General features: G+C 42.4%; 1 protein-coding gene across 1 annotated transcript in view; it reads right to left on the reverse strand.

Moving 5' to 3' along the window:
• The window catches only part of LOC147439866 (DNA binding / DNA-directed RNA polymerase), a 29,705-nt gene extending 26,789 nt beyond the window's left edge, over positions 1–2,916 (reverse strand). The window contains exon 1 of the mRNA XM_086485595.1: positions 2,410–2,916. Coding sequence (XP_086341721.1) covers positions 2,410–2,913 — 504 coding nt within the window. The 5' untranslated portion in view covers positions 2,914–2,916. The remainder of the gene's footprint in view (positions 1–2,409) is intronic.
• Between the last annotated feature and the right edge of the window lie 10,566 nt (positions 2,917–13,482).

Below are 13,482 nucleotides of genomic sequence, written 5' to 3' on the forward strand. Positions count from 1 at the left end.
TTCACTTTGTTTGTGATCATAGTATTCTCTCATTAAGAACGGAAGGCTCTCCCTCCCATAAGAACAAAAGGAACCTTGAGCAAAGTTCGGAGCACTCATCTTGAGCAAAGCGCAAACATTCATTCCACTGCACCTAACATGTCTCCCAATAGCGCTCAAGACACAAGATCAATACCACATGGCATCAAAAGAACCCCAACAAAACCACAACTCAAAGACAAGTGATCCCTTGGAAATTTACAAGCACACGCCCACCCAAAAGACCACCATGGAAGCTAGGAAACACCTGCCCTGGCATGGATTTATAGCACACACCAACCAATGCACTTGAGGAATAGAGCTTCTCCCTTCACCAAATAACTCTTCAAAACCACAATTTTGAAGTGTAGACACACCACCAAACAAGGGAGTTTTCACAACCTACCATATACCAAACTGCCTGTGGGCTACCATATCCTATATCCTGCGAGAAATAGATAGTATTTTCCAAACCACAACTCCAAAAAGGATGCTTTCAAGCCTCAAAAAAATTCTCTGCATTTTTTGCAACAAAAGTTCTGAAGACCACAATTTCAAATCCATGCACCTCTATGTGCAAAATTCGCGCGAACGGCAAGCTGCCATGGCCCGAGTACACATAGGCAAGGCTAGTCGAGGGCAAAAAACTGCATGAAAGAGCAAGAAGAAGACATCGAGCAAAAACCTGCAAAGTTCTAATATTTGGCTGAAATTTTTTATGTTTGTACACAAGTTAAGTTATCTACAAACGACACTTCAAAAAACTCACTTGCAGACACCTAAGGCAACCCACAATTAGCGTTACACTAGCGACGTGCATTGCATGTGCATGTGCTTGCTCTTAAAAATGAACAAAAAGAAAGCCCACACAGCCTTCTGGCATTGGGCGTCAAGTCCATATGTACAAATTTACAAAAAACGGGGTGTTCGAAATGCGCTCAACGGCGTGAACAAACCATTTATGCAAGAGGGTTCCAAAACTCGAAAACCTAATCTAATGGACTACTTCGGGCATGTAGATCTTGCGAACAGGCTCACAAAATTTTCGATACTAATCCTCCTAGGATTCTAGACACTCCTATCTAGGAAGAAGAGAAAAACTGGCTCTGGAAGTCAATGAAGCATGTCCACGTGGCACACCGAGCTATGTGCACGTGACATGTGAAGTGGATTTTCAAGCTTAAGTTTCATTCAAATGCTCTCCGTTGAGTTCTTGGTTTCACAATTCTGACAACTAAAGCGGAAGTTATGCGCGTTTTAGTGAAGGTCTCTTCTATATTAAAAGGTTCTATGAGATGAGTCAACTATCAGTATACATAACGCCCTTTTTTATCCTTTTTTTAGTTTTTGACTTCTTTAATTAGCAACCACTCAATCTCTTTCGATAACTTTAGAATAATGCTTACCACACATGCCAACCAAACATGTGAGAACTTCAATTGTAAAAATCAAGCTTCTAGTCTACTCAAATGTTATATTGGATAGATTCTTGCTCGTAAAATCGTCCTTTTAAAGAGAATATTAAAAAGCACTCTCGCATTTCAAAACTGATCATGCATACTAAATAGCAAAAAAAAGAAAAGAGAGCTTAAACTGTAAAAAGCAAGCCTTTAACCTACTCAAATTTCACAGATTTCACATATGATAAATTCACAAAATCATCCTCTTGGAGAAATTTCAAGAAGCATGCTTTCTTCGCAATAGCACTTTCTACTTTTAAAAAGCAAATTTCTTTTACACAAAAAATGACCAAAGATATCATAAAATTCTGATAAAAAGTATACCATAACATGCATAATCGACAACACAAACAATCTCTGCATGGAACTCGGCAAGAAGCTGCACACTTTTCACAATCTAAAAAACCTTGAGTAACGAGTCCTATCCATTTAAGCGCTCTATATTCATAGATAATGCCTCAAGAAATCACAAGCTTCTGAACAATCATTTGCAACTAGCTATCCTGTAAACCAAGATGAGCCGGGAAAAACACTCGATTCACTTTAGTTGAATTGCAAGCTATAGAACTCATGGAAGTCAAATACAAGTAAATAATTACACATCTGCATCATGCATAGTATTCAGTATTTACTATTGACCTCTGCACGAACGACATCAATACCCAATAGTGGCTGTAGAACTATATATACGTTCCTTGCACGTGCACGTTCACATGCACGAGCATACGTTGACCAATATCAATGGAAAGGTCTGTTTATTGAGTTTGTAATGTGCTTACGTGTCCTGAACAACATCTTTTCACTTTAATATGGACATTTTTTACTCAGCAGTAACAACTGTCCAAAAATCCATTTCATTAAAAATACATTTTCTACTCTTTCCATTGCCAAAAATGCCCTAACATTCTAAGTGATCAAGAATATAACACACCTTGGTTCCTGATAGAGGCAAGAGCTGCAATGTAAGAGACTCCTTGTCAAAGACGCCAAGAACATAGTTACCAGGTTGCCACATTGCACCCTCGCCAAGATAGTTGGTGCCCACAAAGTCCAGAGTCGTATCAGGAGGGGTAACAACGACCTGGTGCTGTCTGGTCTTGTACTTCTCAGTATTCTGGTAAGCAGACACCTTCAACCTGCCAGGATCCTCTTGCTCGCTCTGTGTTTCATGCTCTTGTTTGAACTGCAAGGGGTCGAAGCCGGAGGGAAAATAGCCCACAAATGGACAGGCGTGCCCTTCTTTTGCTGGTACAAAATCTAAGGAAACATCCATCTTTTTCCTTTTCTTCCTTTTCCGGCTATGGTTAGGACTGTGTGGCGCTTCTTCCATTAGAGAGACCCCAAAGAAGCTCTGACTGTGAGAGAGGGAGAGAAAGAGAGAGAGAGAGAGAGAGAGACTGAGTTGTTCGTAAAATAGTTCCTTGTTTATGGGCATGGCTCGATGGGATCAATGGCCGACACCCATTTAGGGGATCGGGTGCGATATGAGCCATCCGATGCGACTCTTGTAAATTCGGAAGAACAGGGCGCACCAAAACTTGTAAATTCGGATGCCCCCCTCCTCCTCTCATCCCCTGGACTTGAACCCTGGACACCACCTTTGCAAGCCTATCACCTTAACCATTTCACATGTGCGTGCTCGTTGAAAGCAATGGGAGAAGGGGGAGTTTTATGATAAACCCGTCACGCTGTGTAAATTCGGGGCGGCTTTAGTAAATTCGGGCAAACTGGTAAATTCGGGCGCGCCGTGAGATCAACAGCCCACGATGCCCATGCTCCACAAAAAACTCTGTGGGCCATTGATCCCATCCAACCCATGCTTGTGTGAGATAGTGCTGAGGGGGGGTTTGGGGGTGTTTGGGTTTGTAAATGATGCTAGAGTAGTGGGATTGACGGAGAGAATCCCGGACACAAAAGGAGAGGCATGCGACTCTTCGATTCTAAAAAGTAAACTCGGACCCAAAAAGTAAACTCGGACATTGAGGCAATAAACTTGAACCACTTTTATCAACTTGTGAACTCGCTTATGAGGCAAGAAAATACACATGCTTGGGTGCTCAAAACACCAGATTATCATGCGCAAGGTCGCAAGTTCAAATCCTTGGTCACATGGGACAAGTCAACGCTGTTGAATTTTTAAAAATTGTTCACACACCGCAAGGTTACATGCTTCAACCACCACCATAGATCCCACAGTTGGGGTTCATTTAAGACCCCGTGGCACATATTGTCATGGCCCCTCTCCTTCTAGTAAATCCCTAATTTTCTTGGTTGCCTTTCCTCATTATGCATTTATATCATGAACTTTATGTCCAAAAACTTGCACTCGTTTGTATGCTATGATAATTTCTATGCCTACTAGTAAAGCTCTATCATCATCACTTTTCATTTTGGATAAAGCATGACCCTTTGTCTCTTTTGGCAAGCCCAATTTGTTCACACATAAAAACAGCACTTGAGCATAGCACTTTGCTTCCTTGCCACAGCCATGTTGGGCATATCCAACAATCAATGTGCTCCAAGAGATTTCCCAAAAAGGATAGCCCTTGCTAGGCATATACTCCTTTTGTAAGAAACGTCATTTCACATTTCATTAAAATAGACGGAGCTTCCTTTCCCTAGCCATGATCAACATATCTTGCAACCAACTCGCTCCAGGAGATGTTATCCTTGCCAAGCTAGGCATATCCTACAATCGACATGTCCCAAGAGACAACATTTCATATAGAAAGCCCATCAAGAAAGTCTTTTGCACTTTCATAAGGGCACCACATTTGGCGTACATATCAATTAGCACATTTCCATGCACAACATGCTTCTGCAATCGCCTGATTGATAGGTGATTGCATTTGAAGAAAGGCCTTTCCTTTGCACATGGTGAAAACATCTCAGTGCTTCCTTGCCACAACCATGTTGGACATATCTGGTGAAAACACCTTAGCCGTGAAGAAAGGCCTTTCCTTTGCATCGGGTGAAATAATCTTAATGCTTCCTTGCCACAGCCATGTTGGGCATATCTTGCAGCGAATACATTCCAAGAGATGACATTTTGAATAGAAAGCTCACCAAGAACTTTATGTCTTTTCATAAGGACCCCACATTTGACATACATATCGACTGAAGCATTGCCAAGCACATTTTTCTCCAATAGCCCATATGTAGGAATCTCATCGTGAATTCCCCATGTGAAGATCTCGCAAAAGGTTAGAGGCCTTCAAGGTGCAAGCATAGGAGATTGCATTTATAGAGAGGCCTTCCCTACCAAGAACAACATCTTTTTGAACCAACCTTGCCAAGTTAGGCATATCCTACAATCAACATGTCCCAAGAGACCACATTTGAAACAGAAAGCCCATCAAGAAAGTCTTTTGCGCTTTCATAAGGGCACCACATTTGGCATACATATCAACCATCACATTACCACACACAACATGTTTCTCCAACATCCCCTTCACATCATCTGAGGAGGAAAGGTGACGTAGGCTGAGGTTGCACAAGGCGGAGGGAGACTACGATCGCAGGCAAATATATCCAGAGGATGATGGATCTTCCACGATGGTTTGTGAAACCATATTTTGGATTCTGATTTACCATAACAACATCCTACAAGAGTCTAAAATAGTAGGAGCTATATTAAACAACAAATTGTTTGAAAAACTCTGCCACATGGGTTACTGAGAGGCCATAGTTTTGAATATGCATTAGGAAAAGTTTGGACTCAAAAATGGGCCTTGTAAGAAATGCCAAGTCAGCGTAGAGAGAGATAATAAAAAGTCCCTAATTTCATTTTTGATATTCACTTTCAAAAAAACTCGGATATCAGATTTGGGGGGTACGTTTATTAAAACTCTCAAAAAGTGCTCAGACAATGATAACATACGATGGCTCTGAATTGAACGCCGATTATCTCAATCTTTTGGATTTTTCAAAACTAAGATTTGGCACTCAACGAGGTGCATTGAATGTTATTCTTCTTCTCAGTTTTGCATCTCTCTTGCTTTCCGCCTGCGCGTAGTCTCTTCCCTTGAGCTCTCTTCCATTTGCTCCACTCTTGCGCTCTCCTCTGTTTTGAGCTTTCTCATTCACCAAGTCGTCTCAATGTCATTATCATCTTCACACAGAACTCAGACGAGGAGTCAAAACGATGTGTACTCATATGCATATCGAAGTGTCCAGAGAATACGAGCCCCTCCAGAAGAAGAATAAGCGAGGCATCCTTTCCGAAGCTTCAAAAGAGAACTTCAGACTTCAAGGTAAAAAAAGCGTCGATCTTTGGGTGGATGGTAGGATGTATCCTGAGCATCCTATCACCAACTCAACTCCACCGTTAAGAAACATAACATCATTGTTGAACTACGTAGGAGACGATTATTCTGGCAGACGACCCTAGAAACTTTAGCGTGCAATCCGAAAACAATATTTTCTTATTAGCCACATTCAAGGTTTGATATCAAGAAGTTTTTTCTTTAAAAATTGGTTAGACATGTTTCATTTGATTGGTTTGGTTTTCCCATTTCAGGTGCCTGCAGAGAATTTCGATATTCTTAACTCGGTTTTCCATCAAACAAGTATTCCTAAAGTCATAAGCGAATAGAGAAATGGAAAGACACTCGATGTATTAGGCATGGGTTCATACACAGTAGAGTGGCATATGGCTGGAGATCTCAAAACCCTAAAGTGTATGTACAACATCTCAAAAGGAGCAACAAGTAAAAGCCCTTGTTTGTATTGCATGGGAGGAGTCATTGATCTTGACAAAAGAAATTGGAGGAGAGCATCGGACAGGCACTTGCAGGACCTTACCTTCCGCCCAGTGTTGGATATTCCACTATCCAGAGTACATATTTGCACGATGCATGCACTCTGCAGAATCATTGAGAAACTTATGTTTCTGTACATTTGTTTTGCTTGGACCACTCGGCCAGCATCAGCAAAACAAAGGGCTATATTATCATTGGAAACAGTTTTCTCAGATATGGGCTTGCATGGAGGACATTTGAAAATAGAGCAGGACGAGAAGAGGTCTAAGAATGGTCGAAATGTGCCAAAGAAGTTGTCTATTGGCAGTTAGAAAGCCCGTCTCTTCTTGTCGATGCCAACAAGTGGCAGACAACGCAAAAGCCAAAGTGCTCAGGAAAGGTTGACATTGAGATACAACCGGTGGAGAAACCTGCACAATGCAGTGGTTGACCACGCAGACAATGGTGCAGCAAGGACTCGCAAAGCAAACGTGTGGAAAAGTTTGGATTCCATATTCAAGTTTTGTGAGGTCAATACTTGGAGAGATACTGACTATACATTGTTTCAAGACGCTTTGGAGACCTTCTACAGGTCTTTCATAGCTGCATGGACAAATCAACACATAACTCATTACATGGTATATTACTTTATTTGATAAAATTGTGATTATATATTTACATATAAACAATAGGCTGGTCCTTTTTGTAGCATATCATATGCAACCACATGCCTTGGTTTGCTAAGCAGTATGGTAGCTTGGCTATATGGTCTACACAAGGTATGGAAAAAACTCACTACCAAGCCCATACTGGCTATTTCAGCCACACTCGTCACACGGAGGTGGTGCAAACAAAGCCAACAGTTTGGAGGAACTACATCAATGGACTTATCAAAAACTTATGCATAGAACACACCGAAAGGAATGTGTCAAAGACAGTCAGATTGGCCAAGCAATGAGATTAGCAAGCAAACGACGGAAGAAGGAAATATGGGAGGCATCTGTTGGGGTATAAAGCCCAATGTGGTCGCCCAGGTAAGTGGGCGGGCCTCCAGGTATGTACACATATTCTTTTGTAAAAACCTAATAAGAACTCACTGTGCTCTACACATTACAGTAGAGCGAGTTCACCATATCGTCGTGCTCTTCTTCTCGAACTCTCTCTCGCGTCGCACTTCCGCTCGTACTCCTTCAACTGGTATCAGAGCTCAGATCGAGGCTCGGGGCAGCATTTGCAGGTAGCCAGAGTCACCTGCTCAGATTGGAGTGAGATTCGACGGGCGAAGACACGGCCCCAAATCTTGTGGGATAGTTCGAAGGGCTCGGTGTTCTCAGAATTTCATTCTGAGGTCATCTCGGCCACCGTTCGGCTTCGACAAAGTTCTGCGCATGCCATTTTCGACTACGTGGTCTCAGCGGGTGCAGATCCGACTCTGTGAATTTGGGGTTTCGGCCTACGACTGCAGGTGCTGAGGATATCGGCACTCCCAGAGTGTTGATTTGTGGCTGTCTACACATAGAAGGACGGCTCACAGCTCTTGGAGGCGTGTCACATACGACACGGGCGCATCTACACATAGACTGTAGGCGACATCCACTAGTTCATCAGGTAGCTTGTGTTTGCTGCTTGATATTCCAGATTTCATCCTGACATTGCAGGTACTTCCACATGGGATGTATTGTCAGAGATGATGTATGTCTGTTGAGGGTTTGCTGGCTGTGAGTCACGTAGCAAACAACCGCCGCAGCGGTTACAGCATATAGTGGGAAATTTGTGGATGTATGATTTTGTGGGAAGTCTATGTATTGTCAGATTCACTGCAGCCTTTGTTGAGGGTCGAGTGAGGTTTTATTGAGCTGGGGGATTCTCGAATGTTGAGATCCTTTCGGTGATACAGGTCTTGGAGCGATCCCTCGAGCACCCTTAGATAGGCAGCTAGGATGTATTGACTGTGAGTTAGACAGTTGGGATTGCATCTTTGCTTTACTGCCGTTGAGGCATTGTCGCAGTCTATGCTTACAGGACAGTGAGAGACAGTACAGGTGCAGGACAGGATTACCCGCAGTTTACGGTGTCAGAGAGACAGTGTTTTTTGAGCTGTTTTTTGGTCTATTTTTTAGTACACCAGAGCCATTTTACAAAGGAGACTCTGTCGAAATTTCTGCAGAATCAAACTGAAGCTTTCTTGGTTCATTTGACAGGTTGATATTGGTTCAGAGGTCAGTTTACAGGGGAAACTCTTTCGAATTTTTCCCAGGAAAGTAAACTACTGTGAAGCGTAGCTATGGCTGGATCACTACTGCTCTTTACAATATCAAGAAGCTGGATGGAACCAATTTCCCATTGTGGAAGAAGCAGATTTGGCACGTGTTGGTACAAAAGAAGCAGATAAAACCTATAAAGCTCAAGGGGATAAAACCACAAGATATGGACAAAGATGAACGGAGCGAAATGGATGAATTGGCACTTTCTACCATTATGCTGACTTTGGGAGAAAGCGTTTACTTCAATGTAGCGGACGAGATGTTGGCTTATCAAGCATGGACGAAGATGAGTGATCTTTATGAGAAGCAGAGTGCAGCTTCACAGGTATACTGGCTTAAGAAGCTTGTTGACTTGAAGATGAAAGAAGGGACCCTATGTCCAATTATCTGAATGAATTCGACACCATCTACAGTCGGGTTATCAGCTCAACGTGTCAAGTTTGATGAACCTGTTAGAGCTATGTTCCTATTGATCACATTGCCGGAAAGTTGGGACACTTTTCGCACAACTTTGAGTAATTCTACACCTCCAGATGGTTTGACCATAGCAGGTGTAGAAGGCAGTCTGCTTACTGAAGAAACCAACAGAAAGACAAAGGCAAAGGAACAGCCTTAGTTGTCAGGGGAAGGACCAAAGAAAAGTACAAAGGTGGAAAGAGGAATCAGTCTCATAGCAAGTCCCATAGTGCTAAAGGCAAGAGTGACATAGAATGCTACCAGTGTGGCAAGAAGGGTCACATGAAAAGAGACTGCAGAGAATGGAAAGCAGAAAAAGGCAAAGAGAAAGCTCAAAACCATGGTGAGAAGAACAAGTCCTCAGTGAAGATTCAAGAAATAAATGTGACAAACATTGTTGCAGAGGATGACAGTCTAGTGTTAGGAGACATCTACTTCTTGAAGAATACAATGGACTCAGCTCTTCTTACAGTATCTTATGCAAATGCACTGAGTGACTGGATTATAGACTCAGGGGCATCACTTCATGTGTCTCCAAACAAGGAGTGGTCTACCTCTTATGTGACCACTAAAGATCATGTTCGGCTAGGCAATGGGCAGACATGTGAGATCTTAGGTGTTGGAGATGTTCAATTGAAGTTTCAGAATGGCTCTTCTTTCACGTTGAAGAATGTGAGACATGTTCCCGCAATTACAAAGAGCTTGATCAGCACAGGTTTACTTGATGATGCTGGCTATGTCACCACTTTTGGACAAAACATGTGGAATATATCCAAGGGTTCGATGACAGTAGCACATGGAGTAAAGTCTGGAGGACTTTACATGATTTATGTATCAAATGTCTCTAAAAATGTAATCAATGTAACCGAGCAACCGAACGTTTCTTTGTGGCATAGCCAGTTAGGACATATGTCCAAGAAGGGAATGGAAATCTTGTCTCGTTCTGGTTATTTGCCTGGCTTTTCATTTAATGATTTTGAATTCTGTGAACATTGTCTGTATGTGTAAGCAAACACAGCAGCCACATAAGCATAGAAGCAGTACAAGAGATACACAGTTGGCACTTGTTCATAGTGATTTGTGTGGACCTATGCCTAACCTATCTCTAGGGGGAGCTTCTTACTTTATGACATTTATAGATGATTACTCGAGGAAAGTATGGGTTTACTTTCTCAAGCACAAGGATGAAGCGTTTAGTGTTTTCAAAACATTTGTGACACTTGTGGAGAATCAGAGTGGCAAGAAGCTTAAATGCTTACGCACTGACAATGGTGGAGAGTATGTTTCAAAGACCTTTCAGGACTTTTGTGAGTCAAAAGGTATAAAATGAGAACTTACTGCTCCTTACAATCCTCCTCAAAATGGTGTTGCTGAGAGGATGAATAGGACCATACAAGAGAAGGTCAGAAGTATGTTGTCTAATGCACAGTTGCCAAATGGGTTTTGGGCTGAAGTTGTATCAACAGCTGTTCATCTTATAAATAGATCTCCTAGCAAGGTTTTGGAGAAGGATTCAGTGCCAGAGATGGTATGGTCAGGAAAAATGCCCTCATACAAGCATCTCAGAGTCTTTGGCTGTGAGGCATATACTCACGTTCCAAAGGAATTTAGGAACCAACTTGAGCCAAAGAGTAGAAAGTGCATCTTTCTAGGCTATGGTAATTCTGGTGAGATGGGGTACAGACTTTGGGATCCTGAATCCAGAAAGGTTATCCGCAGCAATGATGTTCACTTTAATGAATCCAAATATCATTCTAAACCAGAGAGGGTTGAGGAGATTAGAAGAGTTGTCTTCCAAGAAGATGGACCTGCACGTGCAAGACAAAATGTCAGGGCTCAAGAGGAGCATGGACAGGATAGATTGGAACCACAGAGTGTGGCTGAGCCTGAGCCACCTATTTTGCGTAGATCTGGACGTATCACGCGACCTCCTGATCGGTTTTTTCCATCTATGAACTATGTCATGTTGACTGATTGCAATGAGCCTTCATGTTACAAGAAAGCAGTGCAAATGAAGGACTCCGGGAATTGGCAATTGGCCATGCAGTCAGAGATGAAAGCTCTGCATAAAAACCAGACATGGAATCTACTTAAATTACCACAGGGCAAAAAGGCTCTACCTTGTAAATGGGTTTACAGGTATAAGATCAGCGCTCATGATAGTCAGCCAAAGTACAAAGCAAGGCTTGTTGCCAAGGGCTTTAAGCAAGAACAAGGCATTGACTTTGATGAAGTCTTCTCTCCGGTGGTCAAGATGACTACATTGAGATGCTTTCTTGCATTGGTTGCCATATTAGATTTGGTGTTGCACCAAATGGATGTCAAGACAGCGTTCTTGCATGGTGATTTAGATGTGGAAATTTACATGCAGCAGCCAGAAGGGTTTGTTGAGAAAGGCAAGGAAGATTTGGTATGCCAGTTGTTAAAGAGTCTTTATGGCTTAAAACAATCACCGAGGGCATGGTACCATAAGTTCCACAAGTTTATGCTTTCTCAAGGCTACAAATGTAGTGAGTTCGATCACTATCTATATACAAAGAAGGCTAAGGATGGCAGTTGGTTGATCCTTATTTTGTATGTGGATGACATGTTGATTGCTGGCAAGCACCTGGAAGAAATTTCAGCTTTGAAGTCAAAGATGGCAAAATCATTTGACATGAAAGACATGGGTGAGGCAAGTCATATACTTGGTATGCGCATTGAGAGAGACAGATCAAAGAAGTTGATTTGGTTATCTCAAACAGAGTATATTGACAAAGTTTTGCAACGTTTCAATATGGAGAAGGGAAAGGCATTGAGTGTTCCATTGCCACCATATGTGAAACTTAGCAAACAAGATTGTCCTGTGTTTGAGGAAGAACATGCTGAAATGGATAAGATTCCATATGCGTCTGCAGTGGGTAGTTTGATGTATGCAATGATTGCTACTCGCCCAGACATTGCATTTGCAGTGGGAGTAGTAAGTCGATACATGTCAAACCCAAGCAAGAAACATTGGGAGGCAGTGAAAGGAATATTGAGATACCTGAAATCTACAAAGAGTATGCGTATATGCTATGGGAGTCAGGAGCTAAGTGTAAAGGGTTTTACAGACTCAGATTATGCAGGTGACTTAGACAACCGAAGGTCTACGTCAGGGTATGTCTTTACATTGGCTGGTGGAGTAGTATCATGGTGTTCTAGATTACAAGATTGTGTTACTCAGTCTACTACAGAGGCTGACTATGTTGCAACATCAGAGGCATGCAAAGAATCAATTTGGCTTAATCGACTAGTAACAGATTTGGGAATCAAAGAAGAGATGCTTGTGTTATATTGTGATAGTCAAAGTGCTATACAATTGGCTCGCAATCCAGTTTATCACTCAAAGACAAAGCATGTGGATGTGAAGTATCATTTCATCAGGGAAATGCTCGAGGATAAGCAACTTCAGCTTGTCAAAGTTCACACCACAGAAAATCCTGTTGATCTACTTATAAAAGGACTTCCCTCAGAGAGCTTTGCTCATTTTCGCAAGCAGTTAGGTGTAGGGTAGTACATCACTTCTCTACATCTCTTGTATATTAGCTTGTATAGTAGCTTCTCTGACACTTAAAGTACCACATTGGACTTTAAGTGGGAGGTTGTTGGGGTATAAAGCCCAATGTGGTCGCCCAGGTAAGTGGGCGGGCCTCCAGGTATGTACACATATTCTTTTGTAAAAACCTAATAAGAACTCACTATGCTCTACACATTACAGTAGAGCGAGTTCACCATATCGTCGTGCTCTTCTTCTCGCACTCTCTCTCGCGTCGAACTTCGGCAAGGCAATAGTCCTCTCGAAGGTCAAAATGCTCCATAATGTCTTTGAGCATGACATACTGCAAATCACCAATAGGTATGGTAGGTAGAACACTAGTAGGCAAAGCACCCTCCTGAAGCTGGACTCCCTCTGAAACCTGCAAGGCAAGGCTTCCCCGAGACTTGGGCTCTTGACCCTTCCCAGTCTGATCCTCTAGCGAGGCCTCTGCAGCATCAACTTGCCCATCCAAAATTAAATGCAAATATGAAATAAAACCTGCATAATATTTAGCCACTCGACACTTGCGGTTATGAAGTGTACACTTGTAGTCTGTTATCCGCAAGTGCACTGGCAGCTTAAGGCAACTCCTAGAAAATATGTGTTTCTTGGAGGAGTCCGAATTGATATCCTTCATGTGAACAAAAAGAACTCCTTGTATCTCGACAGTGCCACCAGACGTTTCTGCTGGTAGGTCTGCTCAAAACCTGATAGGTAATGTTGCGCGGGGACAATCCACTCATGCAAAGAAAAATCTAGATTGAACATCGACCTGATCTCTATCTCGCGCTGCTGAAGCCCAATGCGGTATAGAAAATGAGATAGTTTGTCTTGGGGGGCATCTTGAGAGCAAGGCACTTCCTCCTCTGCTTCAACATTGAAGGGGTCCATAACAGAAATTCAAAAGCGAAGATAGACGAGAGAGCAGAACATCCAAACAAAGGGCAAATGGGGGAGCAAGTCATATTTATAGGACTCCCGAGGAC

Source organism: Adiantum capillus-veneris, chromosome 16 (assembly GCF_014529385.1).
Source record: "Adiantum capillus-veneris isolate H3 chromosome 16, ASM1452938v2, whole genome shotgun sequence".
NCBI classification, from domain to species: domain Eukaryota; kingdom Viridiplantae; phylum Streptophyta; class Polypodiopsida; order Polypodiales; family Pteridaceae; genus Adiantum; species Adiantum capillus-veneris.